This window comes from Plectropomus leopardus, chromosome 2, assembly GCF_008729295.1.
Source record: "Plectropomus leopardus isolate mb chromosome 2, YSFRI_Pleo_2.0, whole genome shotgun sequence".
Classification (NCBI taxonomy): Eukaryota; Metazoa; Chordata; class Actinopteri; order Perciformes; family Serranidae; genus Plectropomus; species Plectropomus leopardus.
Window position 1 is genome coordinate 15,155,819 of NC_056464.1, and position 20,450 is coordinate 15,176,268.

General features: G+C 39.1%; 1 protein-coding gene across 1 annotated transcript in view; it reads left to right on the forward strand.

The window, feature by feature from the left end:
- The window catches only part of slc2a9l2 (solute carrier family 2 member 9, like 2), a 125,283-nt gene that overhangs the window by 46,617 nt on the left and 58,216 nt on the right, over positions 1–20,450 (forward strand). Inside the window, exons 8-10 of the mRNA XM_042495739.1 lie at positions 7,153–7,285; positions 15,672–15,859; positions 17,907–18,017. Of these exons, the coding sequence (XP_042351673.1) occupies positions 7,153–7,285; positions 15,672–15,859; positions 17,907–18,017 (432 nt within the window). The remainder of the gene's footprint in view (positions 1–7,152; positions 7,286–15,671; positions 15,860–17,906; positions 18,018–20,450) is intronic.

Genomic DNA, 20,450 nt, shown 5'->3' on the forward strand with positions numbered 1-20,450 from the left:
GTGAAGGAAAATCAATACTGTTTGAAATCCCCCCATTCTGGGTTGTATTTTCAGAGGAGTTCTTCGCTCTTGTTTTCTTTCTCAGTCACTTAATGCTGACATTTACACACGGGCACAGTGTCCGAGCTACCCGTGAAGTAGTACTCATTTTTAATTTATAACTGTTGGTTTATCCCATCCATTATTTCGACCTGCAGACCCCCACCTTTATAAATATCATATGGAGTCTCAATGCAGTCATTGTTATGTATTCTTGTCACCTCTGTCATACCCTTCAGGGCCACCTGTTTCCTTGTTATTTGAGCGCGAGCATCACAGACATCGATGACATATCCGATGATAATGCCACCATGGTCTTTGCAAGACTTTGGTTACGAGACTCAAACAGGTTCCCTCTCAGCGGAGGCCTCTGTTAATGGGAGCTGGTCCAAGTTGTCACTTTGTGTGGTGCAAAATGGTGATAAGTTTTGACAAATGATAATTACTCTAACCTTGATGCGTAGCCGCTGACCTTCTCCCAGTAGGAAAACATGTTTGTTTCGGCATAACAGCGAGAGCAGGCTTTTAGCCAGTCTGTCACTGAACTCCACTGAGACGCTGAACTCATCAGCATGCCTCATACGCAGCTTACACCAGTAAGGTTACACTCAGCCGCCTTAATAGGCCTTTATCTACAGACTACTCTATATCATCCATCACACCTGCCTTTGGCTTCACAGGGTTGTGTAAATGGACAACAAAAATCGATGGATTGTTATATGTGAGGATGGTCAATGTAGTGCAATGCATTTTAGATGGCTGCGACACTGGGTATCAGACACTAGAGTAATGCAGTATCCTTAATTACTTTGTAATTAGGTAATGTGTGTGTACTGTTTGTATATGCTTTCAGCTCTCTGAAATTTTAGGGCCCATTTATGCTCAATGTTAGATTTATATATGGACACGGGCCGAACCTTCTGTCTGTAGTCCGTCTTCATTTCGTACATATTTGTGCATATTTTCCGAAAGCTTACAGATATGGACAGGATGCAGCAGTACCACTGGAGATAGTGGGGGCAGTGTACTCAAGCGAGATATGACTGTAAGAGGCGACAGAGACTTTTAAGAAATGGTGGAACGGAACAAATCAATAAAAAATTTCACCCATAAGCGAGCCTTTGCAGTACACAGTATTTGGTACATCCACACAGCAGGAACAACCAGCAGAACTAGGGTGATATAAGTGAAGAGTCGCAACTTGCCCAATTGAAAGAAATTCCTGAAGACCTCTCTTTGTTTTTTTTCTTGTAGTTGGGTGAGATGTCCAAGGTGGCTTGTTTTGTTCCCAGTGCCCAACCTCTACTTTTCTACTTATGAATTAAACATAAAGCATAAAGCCTTGGCCATATTGCCAACTTCTAAGGAAACTTTGCTTTGCAGAGCCTATTTTATGCGCTCCCAAACAGTTGATGGAAATGTGTCTAATTTACATCTCTTTAGTTCAAAAGTTGGCTTAAAATTTGCTTGACAATTTAATGGAAACACAGCTATTGTAACATCATTATTTGATACAGAGTGTCTTTAAAAATATAAATTATTGCCACTTGGAGTAAGTTATTGTCCCTCCCGTAGGGTGTGAATCGATGTGGAATACCATGTCCCCAAACTATAAGGGGCGCTGCTTTAATAATTTAAGAACGGGACAGCAAACACCCGCAAGGGCCAATTTGTCGGTTTGCTTTTGTGACAGATGTCATGAGAAAAATAGGCTTATATCAGAGGTGACATTCATTGCAAACAGCCACAGGCAGAAAGATGGCTTTTCTTCTGATCCAGGCAGATCTCGGCCCATATTCCAAAGGTGTAGATTCCTGTGATGCGAGGTATTTACCAATAAGATTTTCATTTTGTGAGAATTGAATGTGGAAGGGGTGTTGTATTTAGCCTTTGACAGACATAGAATAACTCTAGAGAATGGTAATAGGCAGACTACGGAGTAATGATGACTAGAGACAAAATAAGGGACAAGCAGAATGCTATCTGTGCAGATGCCATTTTATACTTCAGATCATTTGGCATGCCACATGCATCACTGGATTTATTGAGAAAAAAAGTTATTTATACCTTACTAACCGCTTAATTGCTCCCTCAGGATAACAGAACATTTAAGGTAATCAGGTAATCTCTAGGTTTTTTCCTGTGATGCACCTTGTAATCCGTTACGCATTAGTCTTTAACCAGCTAACAGTGATTGACAGCCAATTAAATCTCACCGCCCTCTGTGGAAAGAAAGATTTGTGATTAATTGCTGCTTCCTGTACCAAACATTCATACAGAGCAGGTTTATTATCCACAGGGGAATAGTCTGGCAAGATATAATTGTTAAGTTTGACACAGTGTAGGTAATACTGGCTTATATAATAGGATACATCTCAGACATGGGCCACCTGACATTTCCATTACCTCTATCTGAGAGGTTACCTGTTCACACCAACCCCCTCACTGGCTTTGTGGTAGTCTTTCTGCAGCAGCAGCTGGAGCTCCAGGAAGTGCACATTCTCTTCTGTTTCGTTCCTCTCACATTAAGATGAAAAAAAAAAGATGTTTCCATGTCATGAATTCTCAAAGGAGATGACTGAAAGGAAGAAGTGAAAAGCTTGTGAATAAACCATTTGTCTGCTTTGTTTAGTTTACTGTGAACAAGTATCACTGCAGGTCAAAGCACGGCTTTCTGAGCTGTGATTTATTTTATCAGTAGGATGACGACATCAGGGCCCAGGAGGGGGACACAGGCTTCCCGCCCCAGTTAAAAACAGCCACTGATAGATGCCATAAGGAGTGCATTTAGTTCATACCGTAAACAGGGCTGACAATGTGTGTATCTGTGTGAGAAGCAGACAAGTCCAGCTGGATTATAAGGCATTGTATGTAAGTAATGGACTGTGGACACACCACCTCCTGGCAGTGTCCTTCATATATTTTACAGCTTAATGCTGTAAATCATTGTTGTTAAAGCATTCAGTCAACTTTTTTTTTCTTTTAAATCTTCACTAGGCGTAAGCCCATAGTGGATCATGTCTTTGCTTGTGAGTGTGTGTATCTATCTGTATGCAGCTAATATTGTATACTCCTGGACCCAGCAGCATAATAATTTATGTGCACATTTATGACAGTTGTTTAAAAAGTTCTTTTATTGACTGTTTAAGACTGTCCCTGGCTGCTGACTTCTCATATCTTTTAACTGGCCAGTTGATATTAGCTCAGCTAAAACATCAAGCCTTATAGTCTGCATCAGGCCACATTTTGGTCTTCGTTGCGGCTCAAAAATTTCCATAAAAAAGTTTGGTCTCATTTTGAACTGGAGCATATGTAGATTAATTCCATACCTGGTGTGTTATGATCCAGTTCAGTTTGGCACATCACAAGGTTAATTGTGTTTATGCTTAATGTTTTCTATGTTGTTTTGCTTTAGCCTTAAAAAAAAGCTGATACTGTTCCAAGTCCAGTTCAGAATGACATCGACTGAAGACTTGTGTTTTTTAGTCATTGAAAATTAATTTATTCTTATAAAAAACAACACCTTTATATTTCACATACAGTGTCTGTTGGGCGCAGAACTTGATCTGCGTTGTCAAAAATGGAAGAAGTGTATATTTTTCAGAGATGCCTCTGAAACAAGCTGCAGCTCTTGTGTTGGAGTTGTCTAGAGCTGCCGCAGTCAGCTAAAGCGGCTGCCTGGCAGAGATCTGCGCTCTACTGGCTGCACTTTTTTCGTTTTTTTGGCGGGGGGCATGCCTGTTAGCAGATATAATCAGTTTGTGGGTATAGTCAACATCAGCAACCATAAAATAGGGTTAGGTTGGGTAAAAAATTGATTTATTTTGAGATGCATATAATACAGACCACAGGAATCAATGCTGTTGAACATGAATTCAATTCTTTTTGTGTCACAGCAGCCTCCGGGAGGTCTAATCTAAGCGCCTACTCTCATCTCCAGCTGGGTTAAGACAGCATGCCTATAGTGCAGCATGCCTCTCACATTTACACAGCTCACCCAGGATTTAGAGTACAGAGGATCATAGAGAAGAGTTGGACTTGTACCAAGCCTGTTTTATCAGTCAGAGGCAAAAATGTCTTCATCTTACATTTTTTTCCTATTCCAAGAAACATCTCTGAAAGGCCTTACTAAGAAAGATAACTGAGCTCAAAACTTTAGCAGCAGTGCACAAGATAACTGACTGGTTTACTCAATTTGATTCCTCTTCTTCTTCTCCCTTCTCATTTTTAGTTATTGTTATATGTAACATATTTTCTTATTGAAAGTATTAAGGAGTTCTTTTCAGCTTACACACTCATGACACATTCCTTAGTGAGCTACCACAACTCAAACAATTTTTTACTTTTTCCAGATTTTTACCAATTTAACTAAGAAATTGATTGTTATATGTTAAAATATTGACATATTTTAGAGATCAATAGAATACGAAAATAATATTCTCTCCAGATTGTAGGAGTGCATTCCTCTAAATGCATGCACAATTGTGCTGTTTGTAATGTACAGTGTACTGTATGTACAAGCAGTACAATTGCGGACATTATGTAGCACATTCTATGGCTATCAAAAAAAACCATTTTATTTTGTGCATATTTAACTGCTGGCTTAGAAGTTTTTAATCAGAAAACAGGTCATGGATTTTTGTCTTAATTTAAGTATTTAAGTAGTTAATAAAATCGATACATTCATTTTTTTCTTTTTAAATAACATTTAAAATTTTAAGATGCTCATGTCAATATTTTTATTTCATCAGCAATGGATTAAATTACATTTGTAATGTGAAAGTGGTCAGTTGTAGTGGTAAACTGTCATCATGATCTCATCTCAGCCACATGAGGTGTCAGAAGATGATCCAGCTGTTCTTGTAGACAGAGAGATGGACGAATCAAATTCAAGCTGAGTTTGCAAAGTTTAAATCGACCGAGGCCAGCCACTGCACGAGCGTAACTGAGCTGCCGTCCAGTGTCCTCACAAAGGCCAAACTGCAACTTTCCAGAGCGAACCGTTTCCCTTGCATCGAGACTTTTGAGGAAGGTGAAACTTTCCTGTGCCTTTATGGGGTTGATGCTCTTAAATGCTGGGGACACATAGGAAGTGAGACCGAGGTTAGGATCTCCCATTAATGCAATTATGGGTTATTCTCTGATCAGGCCTCTTCTTTATTTTTCCTTACATGTTTTATGGGATAGGTTGCCTCTCTGCAGTTGATCAATGCTTGACATTGACTTTTCTTCAATCTTAACTTTTCATCTGCTCGATCATCTTGCACTATTTCAGTGCACCTGATCGAGTCCAGATGTCACATCTAACTCAGTTCCCCACAGTATTTCACATATAATGCTCTTTAAAGGGCCTGTTCATCCCCCTAAATATATTTTTCCTCTAACCTGTAGTAAGTGTTGGAGATATATATTCGAGAGAACACAGACATCTCTATGGCAGATACCTCCCACACTCAGCAACTCACACCATAACAGTCCAGATTTATAAACAGCACTACAGCTAAGAGAAAAAAATATGTAATTTTAAGTTTTGGGTGTAACTTGCCCTTTAAAGTGTAACGACATTTTGGTGGACAAGTTCTGCAGACCGTAACATGTGAGTGTGCAGTTAATTTACAGCTCAGGCTGAATACATTAAAATTGTCAAGGAAAAGTTAATTACATTTTTTTAAAAAGTTTTACAGTCTGGTAAGATTTTTTTTTTTTTACCAAGTAAAGGTTAGGCAACTAAATCCCCAACAGAGGTCTTATAAGTTGAGACTTGACATTTTCTCTCTAAAGGGCACCTTTTTTCCACAGTCTCTGCATAACTACAAATGTCTCCCTCCCGTTTGCTCAAGCGAGATCATGAAGTGTAGATCTGCCAAGTAGATGGGGCTGAGTGTCCTGTCATCTTTCATAAGGGCAATGCACTGTATGAGTTATGCACATGTCTGTGTGTTTCTGCCATGGAAAAGTCAGACATCCTTTGTGATGTGAGATGATGATGACCTTCATCAACACCAACTGGTCCTCACACTCCTCTCAGTTATAATGATAAGCCCAGGAGGATGATGTCTCCACTGTTTGTCAGATTCTTGACACTGAGTCATGCATTCAAGGAATATTTTAAGTCGGATAAGATATGCATTTTTCAACATTTTTTGCTGCTGTTGTGGAAATAAATCATCATCATAAAGACCATGTTTAATAGCAGTTTCTATAAATCTAGCAGGGGTTGATAAATACTCAACCTCTGAGGCATTTTGTAAAGAAATTGCTGTGTATTAGAAGCAAGATGAGCTAGATGAAAAACAGCATGCCTATGAATGCACTCGTGTTTGCCTATTTGTCTTCTCTGCAGTCAATATTCACTCCATTATAATACAGACACAAAAAACACTGGTTTCTTGCATTTACAGAATTTGAAGATGTTTGTATCTCACTGTATTGGCCTCATAATCAGATGAACATTTTGAACTTCACCCATCATGGCACTGACTGGAAAAACAGCCAGCTCAATTTTATCACATGTATTGAGACAGGAAAGTCCTTGACCGAAGTCACCTAAGAGACAGGAGAGAGGTAGATCTCAAATACGACCCCTTGGTGTAATCTATGGTGGTGACAATAGTGAGAGTTACCAAGCAAGCATATTATGATTTTTTATTTTTATTTGTGGGGAGGGGGGGGGGGGGGGACTGAAACTACACCTACACCTTTTTTATTGTATGATCCATCTTCTCGGTAATGCTGTTATTTTACCAGGGCACAGCTCAACACTGTCGCTGTCTAATTGCAGCCTGTAACTTATAGAGACGTTTCAATATTTGTTAATTCAAGGAAACATATGCATGAAGAAATGCATCACCTAAATACCATAAGTCTTAAAAGCGTTCACATTCAAAGCAATGCTTTAATTTATAGTCTAATAAGCATAAGCTCTGAATTTTGCATAGAGCTCATTTGAATGACAACCTTCATTGTTTGCAGGATTTCTTAATGAGAGTATGATGTCCATTACTTAGTCCATGGAGCATCAGTTTTGTCTAACTTTTTTAAGGTATGGTTTTTATGTAATCTACTTGTTTCTAAAGCGTTGATGCAGTTTTTATGTGGATGTTCTGGCTGCAGGAATCCAGGTGGAACTACCTGTTCACCTTCCTGGCTTTGCCAGCAATGCTGCAGCTGTGCGTGCTGCCCTTCCTCCCAGAAAGTCCTCGCTACCTGCTGATAGAGAGGAGGGACGAGGCTGGAGCAGAAAGAGGTATTGTATGGACCACAGAAACAAATATACCATCCCTCCCACTCAAGTACGTCTGCTGAATGCACACAGGCTGCCACACTGGAGGCTTTCATGCCTCAAATACATTTGTGCTAGTAATGTTTCAAGAGCAAGTTTCTGGTCTGTACACCAATCACATCCATACACATCTGGAGCCCGACAAAATGATTCAACAGGGGGGTGAGTGTCAAGGTACCATTGCACATATTACAATATTATATTCAGGGGACTGATAGAGTTGTTTAACAAGACTGCACACTTATTGATTACCTCCCATTGCTGAGATTTGTGGCTTTTACAGTATTTTATGATGGCCTTGGCTCAGCATTCACAACAGTGTTTCGTGGGTAAAACTTTTACAGGACAGGTTTAAAGTATTTCAAGTCTTTCTTAAAACAACATTTAGATGCCCATGTGGACATTGAAATCATTCTTCGTAGGATTTAGGATTACAGTGCTTTGTACGTAGTCCTGAAAACTCTGTCGCAAAAACTGAGCCGAAGCTATAATCCGTGCCACAGGCTCTGTCTTCATAAAACCTTTTAACATTTCAGTTCGCTGTTATTTATCATTGCAGTCAGCACTGAATGACTGGTGTTACAATTTCTTGTTCCTAACTGAGGTCAAAACATGTTACACATTACTATTTCTTCTTTAAGCGGACTGAAACTAAACAAAAACAAAACGAAAAAACAAACAAACCCAGTAAAGCTAGGGACACACTGAGCTCTCAGCTCGTAGTAATTACTGTAATGTTTGATCTTTTTAAATGTTAAAATGCTGTGACAGAAGGAACAGCATGGGGTTGTAAAGGTTTAGCTCAAGCTGCATGTGTAAATGGAGCATGTGTAAAAATGTGAGGTCAGATATGACTTTGATCTGTTTAGTCTCTGGGGTGGGTTGAACTCTTTGATGTCCATGTCCATACATTATAGATGGGACTCTCTGAAGGGTTTGTTGCTTGTGTTCTTTGTAATGCAAAACTGACTTCCTGAGTTCTTAGCCTTAAACAAAAATGTTGTCCTCACATACAAAGTGTAAAACACAAAATTTCATTTGATTACTGTCATTTAAAATGTTGCATTATATTCAGTGGCTGTTGCAGTAGTTTAAATTACAGTTTAATGTTGCAGCTTTACAGTATAAGTGGAGCTTACTCTGTCCGAGATGATGAAAGGCTCGGCAGAGCTACAAAGGTGTTAGGAGTTGTTCTGATTGATTAGACCTCACTCAGGTTGAGGCTGGATGAGGCTCTGCTGAGATTTATGAGGTCACCAGATCCCATCAGTAAGAGTATTACATTTGTCCCATACTAACCGGTGCATGAAATGTGTCATGCATAATTATTATATGCCCACACAGTGTTGAGAGGAGAATAATTAATCTATAATCAGCAGTGCGGGTTAATGGGTGTGCAGGTCCCTTTGAACTTACACATGATCAAGGTCTAGTTCTCACCTACATGGGTATTTTTTGAGACAGTGTTTTTCTTGCTTAATTTTCTAAAAAAAAATCCTGACCACTTAAGCACTGTTTGAAAAAAAATCTGCATCCAAATGAAAAAAATGTTGGCAAACAAGCAGTGAGAAAGAAGAAGATGTTTGCCAGCCTGAAAAAAATCCCAAAGCTGTTTTCCCTGTCTAAAAGTGTCCTGACCATCTTCACTGTGGACTGAGCTTAAACAAAGGCCAATTTTAAGTGACCTAAAACACAGTTTCTGTTTGGACTAAAGGTCAATATGAATAGAAAAAGCTATGTTTCAAAAGATATCCCTGTACATGTGGACTAGGCCTAAAATAAGTTTGGATGTCTGAGAAAAAACAAACTTTGTGGTCAAAGCAGAAGCTGATTTGGTAACAATTATGATGAAAAGCCATCTAGAGAGCAAGACCCCTTGAAGCTCATCAAATTGGCTGTTGTTATAACCATATATTAAACGGCCATTGTGTAGGATTTAGGAGCATCTGTTGGCAGAAAAGGTATAAAATACTTATTTATGTGTGTTTTCATTACTTCAAATCACCTCAAATTTCCTCAGAACAAGCAGTCCATACCTATTTTTTAACTTACCATGCACATTGTGTTTGCTTGTCAGGCCTGTCCCGAATAATCGGTATTAATCAACAGCGGGGTTCAGGGTGGGGGTGGCGGTGGTTAGATGATAGACACCATGCCGACACCTTGCGCCCAAGAGCTTCACCGTCAGGTGTGGAGAAGAGACCGTGTGCCATGGAGCTTCAGTGTTAAGTGAGAAAGAGCCCAGTGAGCCTCCGACTGCTTGACAGCTTTTTGACACTTTGTAGTTTATAAAGTTAAAAAACTCCGACAGTTATCAGTACAACAATCTGTGTCCAGTGCTCTAAATTATTCTACTAAATTTTGTTGTGCATCTGAAAGGATAAGTGTCCTCATTTAATGGAAGATATTGAAATTCTCCTGTTATGTGCTGCATATGTTTGCGTTTCGCTGCTGCTCACACCGACACAGATATGGCTCGACTCAGTCTAGTCTGTGAATAACCATGGTGTAAAATCATCATTCCTGTCACTGTTTGTGTGACAGGTGCAGCAGCAGTATCACAAAGACTGAAATGGCATTTGTCCACTGCGAGAAAAAAAATATGAATACCTTAATTGAAAACCAAACACCTAGCCGATTAACGAATACTCAGAATAGCTGAATATTTGGGTTGAGCCCTGTTGCTTATTAATGGTTTTTTTGATTTATGTTGAACTTTCTAACTTTGTGGGATGCAGTTTGTCTTCAGACTTTATGTTAAAGTGTTTGGGATTCAAGGATGGTGCTCACACCTCTTTTGATGGAGCACTTTAATTTTGAGCTCACTCTTTCTCGTTTTGCCATCTGTCCTTGTTTATAGCTGCCCTCGCCAAATAAATAATTAAACTTTGAGTCTGTTCAGCAAATTGGAATCAAGGAAATGCACTCTTCCTCTCTTCTTGACTGACACAACTGAGAAAAAGTAAAGTAAGCAAGACAAGAATTATATAAATCAACCACATGTTAAGTTTATAGGCATGACAAAAGTTTTATGTACGATTTCAAAGTAATGCTGAGTTCTGAATCTGTTTAACTGCTCTTGAGTTGTGTCAACAGGTGCTTGAAAAACATGTTCCTCTGAGGTGTTTTTCTGCGAATTAGACACATGTTGATAATAACTGGTTGTGAGAAAAGCGCCTTAAGGAAATCATGAGTGGTTGGGGAAAGAACATTTTGCCGACATGAGTCTACAGCGCTGCATATCCATGTTGTTGGCTTGTGTTGCAGCGCTGCGGTTGGGGAATTGGCAGCACACACAAATCTTGAGGGTGGCCCTGTAGTGTTGTATTACCATCATACAATGTCCGACAGGAACAGCATGTTCTCTTGCACCCCATCCTGTGTCTTGTCATGTCGTATATCTGTAGTGGTGCTGCCCTTCATTTAAAGGTTACAGAGGTTCTATACTAAAGGCTGTCATTGTGATGGCCACACAGTGCGTAATTTCAGGAGCCTTGACTCCAGGGTGTACAGTTTATGTCTTTTTCAGCTCTGAGTTTACTAGTGAATACAAGGCATGAATATATGTTTGGACAAAAAAAAGATTTGACACAAGGTGTTACCCTTTCAATGCACCAATTCAATAATAAGACGTCATGCATTACAGTATGTGCTTCTTTCTTTTACCTTTCTCTCTATAATTGTCGTCAGATTGACTGAAGGCACAAGTTCAAGGTTACTGGTCTTTGACTTGCAGTAAAGTATGGCATTGAATCTATTCTATATCTGTCAGTCCCATTCTCATGAATGTGATATCTCAAGAACGCAAAAAGGGAATTTCTTTATATTTGGCAAAATATGCACTTGGACTCACCAATGAACTGATTAAATTTTGGTGACCATAGGTCAAAATGTCAAGCTGATTGCGACCTCTTATTTGTCATTCTCATGAACAAGATATTTTGAGGTAATTTCTTTAGATTTGGCAAAAACGTTAACTTTGGGTCAAAGATGAACTGATTCAGATATGGCGGTCAAAGGTTATTATGACCTTGCCAAACATAATTCTGGCCATAACTCAGGAATTCATTTACTAATAATGTATTTTTGTAATTTGCGCAAATGTCAAATAGAATGTAATGATGAATTGATAACATTTTATATTCAAAATGGTCAAAGGTCACCCTAACTGTGACATAATAATGTTCTTCAAAAACACTTGTTTGGCCATTCTTTGATATTATAACTCAGAAACAGAGTAAGGGGCCTTTTTGTCTGATTCCTAATTGGTGACACTACTCTTGAAACTGCGTTGTCTATGTTTGTGACCCGGGCGCTGTGTTGAAAACAGTTGAGCCAATATGAAGCACTGCGCACTTGCCAGAGCAACCTTTCTAATTTTATGGCTAAACCGTACACTTAAAATGTTTCTGAAAACAACACTGATCAACGCTGCCTAGTTTGACAGTTTGACTGCAGTTCACAAGTAGTGATTGACAAGATTGACAGCTGCTTTAGAGATCCTTGTTTTCTCTGCCTTTAATCTGCTGATACCAAGTCCAATCCTATTCATATATTTAACTAAATATTGATTAAATATATTCGTCCCATTAAAATAACATCTCCTGACACTGACGTGAAGAAGTCAGCCATGACAAAGAATACAGAAACACTCCGTCTACTTGCAATTGTGTAACGGAGTGGAGGGTCTTCCCAAATTGTCTCTGGCTAAGTACAGACAGCGACTGCAAAGCACTTAAACTCGACAGCCAAGTTTAATTTTAGCCTGCCAAAAGTTACTCATGGCTTCAGCACTGAGAGGCAGGGTATGGAAAACCCAGTCTCCAGAATAAATGATGGCATTGTTTTTTTCTGCAAACTATGGTTGTGTAACATTTCCACATTATCAAGTATGTTTGTTGGTCTCAAACAATAGTTTGCTGCTTGGCAGCTGTCAGGCAGAGTTGTCACAACATCTATCATCCCTTCCACCTTCTGATGACAGTCAGCTAAAACGCATCCCTACTAGAAATGTTGACATGATTGCTATGAAACTTACAAATGTTTCAAACCAATCATATCAACATATCCCTGGTTTGCAGTACCATACAGTGCCAACATTTTCTTCTTACAGTTGGTCTGATTATTGAGAAAAGGACTTTGCACTATTTTTTTAAAATCATTTCTTGTCTTGTTGACAATAAGAGGAATACAGTGTACCTTTACCCTAATTTTTTCTGTTTAAAATATCCCACTTACCCTTTAAATCCAAGCAAAAATGCCTCTACATAAACTCAGTTCCTCCATTTTAGACTCTCTTTAAATATTGAATGTGTTTCATTTTTGCTAGTTATGCTATAGCATTGTTTACTAAGTGCTCTGCTTAGCATGCTGTGAGTGCTCAGGTCACAAATGTGACATGGATTGAAGCCTCACTGTCCTCCTGCAGGGAAAATAAAGTGGGTTGGCTCCATGGGGACAATGCCACTGTTGCACATCCCACCACCACCACCATATTAACATCAATATCATGACATGCCACTGACACTGACAGCCCCAGTATGATTCTGGATTAAAGTAGGTTTCCATAGTTTCTGTCAGCAGGGAGAGGAGATTGGATACCCATTTACATGTACTCATCTAGGTGATAACCGTGTTAATGTAAGATCTCATGGTGTGCAACTTATTCTGACAACAGAGGATCATTTCAGCATGATGTTTGTTTTTCTGTTCTTCACTCTATTTTTCTTCAGTTTGTTACATCACTGTATATTTTTAATGTGCTTTTTGCCATTTTCAAAGTGCTTAGGTGCTTGCAAATATATGTTATATAGAATGTAGATATTTTACATTACCCGAGCAGAGGCGCCATTTTACTCTCAGAAATAATGAAACTGCACATACAAGCCCATTCTGTATTTCTTTATTTAATTCAAGTCAATTCAATTTAATTTATAAAGCCCATTATCACAAAACACAGTTAGCCTCAGAGGGCTTTACAGCACCTTTACATCCCAGTAGATGAGTCCTGCTTTCTCTGTAATTGCACACTCTTGTGGAATAATGTTACAGTATGTGATGAGTATCACTCTTTAGTTTCGGTTATTTCCTTCTAATAGGTGCAGAACGTACATACCAGAATCATATTTTGGACAGCTGAGGGAAAATTTGGTTGCAGCAAACTTGTAAGTGAGATACTTTTCTGCAACAAGCAATATAAAAATCCAGCATTTTGTATTGTAGCATTAACAGTTGTTTTTGCACCAACAAATACGTAGCCCTCATGCATTGCTGAACATGCCACCCTGGAGACTATGGACCAGATTTTAGTCTGCCAGGTCTTCCTGTCTCCTGTCTCTGTGGTCATTGTCTACACTGTGCATCATTCCACTCCCACATCCTAATGACATGCTTTTAGTCCCTGTTGGTGTGTAGAGATTTGCTATTCTGGATTGTGTCCTTAGCCTGTACCCACCTCGAGTTCTCATAACCCCAGGGATTTACCTGCACAGGAGCAAGGATTAGAGCGAGAAAAGAGGTCTCTTCACACCCACCTATTCCCTCTAGTCCATCACATTCAAGTAGAGCAAGTTCAAACAACCTTCAACCGGCCAAGCTGCTCAGCTCTGTACACACAAATAATGACTGTATTTAAGGATGGATGACACGTCTCCTCTTTTTCCTACTGTAAGAAAAATAATGACGCCAAAATATCCTGGATGTGGCCGCTACCACCCTGTGCTGGTGACGTTTTTTGGAATTAGAGAATGTTTAGTAACAATCTTTGGAGTTCCAGCTGTCCGATCAATCGCGAGCAGCACCATTGTTTGCGAGTACTCGATTATCACTCATAGCTGTCAGTTATGATTTCAAGCCCATCAAATAATCATCAAATTACTAATTTAAACCTAAATAACCAGAAAAATGAACACTTGGGCATACAGTAGCATGATAAGAATTACCTAAAATAACAAAAAACATCTTCGGGAAAAATATATTTGACATGTACTTTGATCTCTTAGTCTGGCCCATGTCCCATTTACTGACATGGAGGAGGTGGGCTTCATGAGCTATACTGCAGCTAGCCACCAGAGGGCGATCTGGATGTTTAGGCTCCACTTCTGGGAGGCCGTTACGACCTCTTTTTGTTGCATAATAGGTGGTATTACTATTATGAAGGGTGTTGTCGTCTGTGACCAGTATTCAGCTAAAGATGGTGCAACACATTAGAGCATTAACTTCTCTTGTTGGCAGATAGAGAGGGCTGCAGTGCAGTAAAATGTAATATTGTTTTGATGAATTTAATTTCCCAGAAGAAGGATTTAAATTGAGAACATGACGGGACCAGAATTTAACTTGAGGCTATGCCAAAAATCTGTTTGTGCACTAAAGAGTTACACTGTGAAGTTTTCTAATCAGTTATGTTTACATTCATTGTTTTCATCAACGTGCAATGTGTGTATCCTTGAGGCCCAACAAAAAGTGTTTGATGCACTTCTTCATCCTCATTAAACATTTGTAAAGATGCAAAAGCACAACAAAAAGTATACATAAGTGGGACCAACTCAAAACATTGCTCATATGTGCCTTTCTTGGTCAATAACTCAACACAGAATCTTTGGTTAAAAAGTTGGTAGTTTATACACACGTGTTTTTTTAAATAGTGACAATATAGAAGGTGAGATTACACACAGCAAATGTTTTTGGCCACTCAGACTCATCAGCATCGTAACTGTTACATTTTTAGTATTCAATTAACAAAGCTATGAAGTGCTGTTTGTAAGCCTATGTATTCTCCACCTCTAGTAGTCTACAACTCAACAACTGGGAACTTCTAATATCCAGACAGATCATGTACCACCCTAGGTCTGCAAGACTACATAACCCATAGTACTTTATGGAACCAAAAGAGCCAAAGAAACAGGAATAATTTATGGCTGAAATACAGATGACACATCACAGATAACACAGGAGTGGGACCAAGTTTACTCATGTAGCTACAGAGATCATCACGTAGTTTAGTCTTAGTAAGTGTTCAGTTTTGAACTAGTTGATTGATATCTATTTATATATATATCCTTAATTTAATCAGCTAAAAGACTCATTGAGATTTAAAATCTCTTCCAAGGGTGACTTGACCAAGAGGGCAGCTTAAAACATGGTTACAACAATAAATACAGACAAACAAATACAGCTATATTATGAGGATCTGTTGTCATTTGCTGTGAAACTAATCCTCACTTGTTTGATCTCATCATGAAGGTTGTTTTATTTGTGGATATTTTTAACATTGTGCGTGTGTGTGTGTGCGTGTTTGTGTGTTTGTGTGTGTGTGTGTGTGTGTGTGTGTGTGTGTGTGTGTGTGTGTCAGCCTTCCAAAGGTTTTTGGGAAAGAAGGATGTGTCCCAGGAGCTGGAGGAGGTCCATGCGGAGGCTCGTGCTCAGGACAACCTACACGCTGCCTCTGTTTTACAGCTGCTGAGGAGCCCAGCTGTTCGCTGGCAGCTCATCACCATCATCATCACCATGGCCTGTTATCAGCTCTGTGGCCTGAACGCTGTAAGATGCAGTTCTTTTCTCTGATTGTCAGTAAAATGCGTTTTTTATACTATGTCACTGTGTATATTTACCAAACATTAGCCATATTTTCTATTTTAAATAAATCGATAAATTGATATTTATAAAAAAAAATAATTAAATGAAATTTAAAACAATTCTGAAAAGAATCAGTAATGCAAAACGTTGGTAAAAATGTGGTAGATAGCCCATACTTTCTTTCAAGAGTATTTGCATGACAAACATGCTGCTTAATAATCCGCCAGAAACTATATACTGATATTTCAAGTCACACCTCAAAATTGTCAATCAGTTTTGGGCCTCAATGGACGGTTTTGTGAAATGACCATAGCAAGAAAGTGGAAAATGATTCCTCTTGGTGGAATGAGGAGCAGACCTGGGCGGTGGATGCAGTGAAGTTTGGCGGTGAATGGGGAGGAGGAGGGTCGGATCTGTTGGTCCTGAAATGACAACTGACAGCAGCAAAGAGAAGAAGGGTTTATGTTTGACAGCAGAGATATGATTGGCTCAGGGTGATTGTGGCAAAATCTGATAGGATTAGATCAGTGTGATGCCCCATGCTCAACTGAGTAGAAGCTGGAGTGAGGCGGAGATGTTTTGTGAATGAAATGAGAGCGCAAAGAGAGTCTTTATGGCTGCACCTCCACTAAACTTAATTAGTTTTGAGTATAAGAAAAAGCATCAAACTGTCTCATTCAATTTAATAATCACCAGGCATGTAGGATTGTTACACAAAGAATTACTGGGAAATAGAAAAACTTGGGTGTGCTGTCCTATAACAGTCCTATTAGTGAAAAAGTGACTCAGTGTCAGTGGATCAGGTGTAGCAGCACATTGCAGTGCTCCCCTTGGTGTATGCACGCACAGCTGTGACCATATATATATTGTATGAAAAACAATTTGCAAATGATATGTTTCAAAATCACTTTCTCCATATGTAATTTTTTCCTTATTACAAAAGGTGAAAAAGGTGTAAGTATTCATCATAAAATAAGAGGTACTATGAGAGGCTGTTTCATGCTCCAGTTAGAGTGGATCAGTCTCTTTAGGTTTGTGTCCAGCACCGCTGTGCATGAGAGCCTGCAGGCATGTGCGAGTCACTCTGTCGTGCACATTGTTGATTGGAAGAGATATTTAATCATCCTACACCTGATGTGTTGCAGTGTGCTTGCTGTTGTCCAAATATGGACCAGACCCACTCATTAACTACATGGATGCCATGAATACTTGTGAGGAGAATTGTTGTTGCTTTTACTTTGCAATTTGTTTTCAATCCACTGAACTTTGTCATTTTGTATCTGTGAAAGGTGCTACACAAATAAACTTTAGTTACTTACTTATTTCTGCCGTCAGGTGCTTAAGATAAATAGAATGTCAACAGTGAGATTAGGTTATTTAAATTCTAGCTCTGTAAGTAATTATGTAAAAAAAAAAACCCTCAGTGATAGGCAAGTGTACAATTTTAAAAGTTAATAAGCTCCAAAGATGTTCTGTTAAGTATGTCTGGTTCTGCCAGCAAGAAGGATGCAACCGAAACTGGTCATTTTAAAACTAAAATTCCTGAATTAGAGTGGGCAAACACACAAATTGAATTTTTATCTTTACATCAGTCCCCTAGTCTGATGAACATCATAAAGAATAATATTTGTGCTTAATCTTTCATTATCAAATTTCCTGCTTTGATAGGTTGATGGATTTCTCAGTAATAAAACAGAAAGCTAGAAATCACAGAGCTCATTCGATTACCATGGAAATGAACATGACTTCATTTATGTACATCCTCTTTACGAGAAGACAGGAGTTTAATTTAGATCACTGCAGCGGTCTTTATTTGATTTGCTATCGCCATTAGACCTGTCAAATTACTCTAGTAAATACCAGGAGAGTGAACTGGTGATGTTACAGGGGCTTGTTGTTCTGCAATGTTACTGATTGCAGATTCTGAAGTTGACAGCTGAGAAATATTTCCGCAACCTGTGTAAAATCATCAGTTTATATGTTTACATATTTATTTATTTTTTTTAAATAGATCTGGTACTACACGAGCGGGATCCTACGGGAAGCAGGTTTTGCTGAGAACGTTCTCCCGTACATCACACTAAGCACCGGGGCCATAGAGACTTTGGCTGCCATCATCTCGGTGAGTATTGCTACTTTCAATCTTCCAAACAGGTCTGACTCAGGGCATAAGGCTGTTCTTGATATAAATAATCACAACGTGCATTTTGTTTTACTTCAGGGGTACGCTTTAACTTTATCTGTCATTAACATCTTCACCTGTCTGAACCTTTTTCTTTTAACCTGAGCTTTCAGAGGTTTGATTTTACCATCATCATCTTTTAGATATTGGATTACTATCTGGATTTTAATTAAAAATACTTCCACATTAGCCATTGCTATGTACTGGAGGTCTTTGCTCACAATTGATCCTTTAAGGAAATTTCTCTTTTCATAATCTTGATAGGGCTTATACACATGCCACTTTTTTTTGCATCCTCACATCCATTGCTGTTAATGTTGGTCACGGCACTTAAGGGTTCTTGAGTATTGATTGATCTTGAGTATTGATTTTTCAGGGCGTAACTGCTGCGCCCTGAAACAGAGGAACAGAGCAACATGCACCGCACGTCATGTGATGAGGAGCAACCAATTGCAGCCATCTTTCCTTTCTTGTGTAAATACCAGTTTAAGGTAAATATAGAAGAGAGGTTTATATTGTTAGTGCTGGGCTGCCCAGAGTTTTGTAGCCTATGATCTGTCCCACAGACAATATTTTAACACATATTAAAAAAAAAAAAAAAAACAACACCAGGAAGACTAATTCACAACTTTGGATTTCTGGTAAGTAGGCTGTTATATCATGCAGGTTATGGTCTTTTAGCAGTGTCAGGAGCAACCTGCCTCTGTGCCCTTAAAAGCTAGCACAAAGTAGGCACAAGAGTAGCACCAGAGACTGTTGATAGACTGAGGTGGTTCACATTAGATTAATTACCTGTATCTGTGTCACGTGTGTTTCCTCACTGTCCCATCCCTTTAAGAGATTAGCAGCAGCCCTGAGTCTATTCATTCCAACGGGATTAGTGAACAAGACTACAGATGATGATCGTTCGCTTAGTCTCACAGTCTCTGAAGTAAATGTTGGACCCATGTGTCACAAGCCCCAGCCCTTCTAAATACACTGATACTGAAATGGCATTTTTTCAAACAGACGAATTAGGAGAAAATTAACTTTGTTCGAGACATGTTTCTGGTTTTGCAACATACTGTCACGAGGTTTGGCAACAGCTGACATCAGGTGATACAGATATAATCTAGCAGATAAAAAAACAAACAGCAAGTGGGAGTGAATAGCATTTTGTATCACAGGAGAGTGTCTCTGCTGGCAATGTAGCATTTCACTATGTGATGATTTCCGTGTAATGATTAATGTACACAACATATTAATAAAAACTATAAAACATGCAAGAAATCAATAATAAACCCATTATAGAATTAAACCACTAAAAAAAACCACTATTCTGACATTTAATATATATATATCCTAACACACAGCAGTACTGTGTACCCTAGAGCTGACTCCGGCTTCAGTGTTCTTATCGCCATCAAATCATCCATACCCAAGCAACAAACTGCTTTGACGCAAAATGTCCACACAAGACAAAAAGAGTCGACCGTCTGCTGTATTCAACAGAAATCCAGTTAACTGTTGCTGTAGGAATGCTGACCTACTGATGACACCATGTTATGGTTCAGATTACACTGAATGAAGTTGAACTGTGCAGTCTGTTATCTTCTCATGCAATAATTACCTTACAGGCTGAATAATTTCCTCACGTCCAGTCACCCTTTCTGATGGTAGAAATACATATTTCTTTTTGCAAAGATTATTATTTGGCTTCTGCCTTTATGAGATATAGGACAGCTTAAGTATGAAAGGGGGAGAGACAGGGAATGACATGCAGCAAAGGGCCGCAGTTCGGAGTTGAACCTGCGGCCGCTGTGACGAGGGCATGGCTTCTGTACACTGAGCGCCTGCGCTACCAGGTGAGCTACAGGGCGTCCCAGAAATATATATTTCTAAGGAATCTTTCATGAATCTTTAAAAAATATAGATATAGAGGTTCCAGGGCCATAGTTTCTTGTCAGAAATGTTCCTTCAGATTCCAACTGTATGCATGAGAGCTAAAATGCTGAACTTTGCTAACTGGTCACACTAAAGCTTCACGACTGCCACAACTCGTGCACATCATTCATTTAGACTGCAATATTGGGCAAATGTTAGAAACGTCCTTTCATGTTACTGATTTATTTAAATTATGTTGCTGTTGTCTGGACTGGTCTAAAAAAGCACAATGAAGAGACGAGCAAGATAGAAAACTGTTGAACCTGCATTAAAAGCTATTTTTGACCTTTTAAAGTAACATGCAAATAACAAGTTAGCAAACAGTTGACTATTTTCACAGGGCCTTTAGGAAGTGTACTGGGCTTCGATGCTTTTTGGAATTACAGCTTCACATGATATCACCGGGCCCAAAATGACATTTTCCCATAGACTTTCATTGCCAAAGAGATG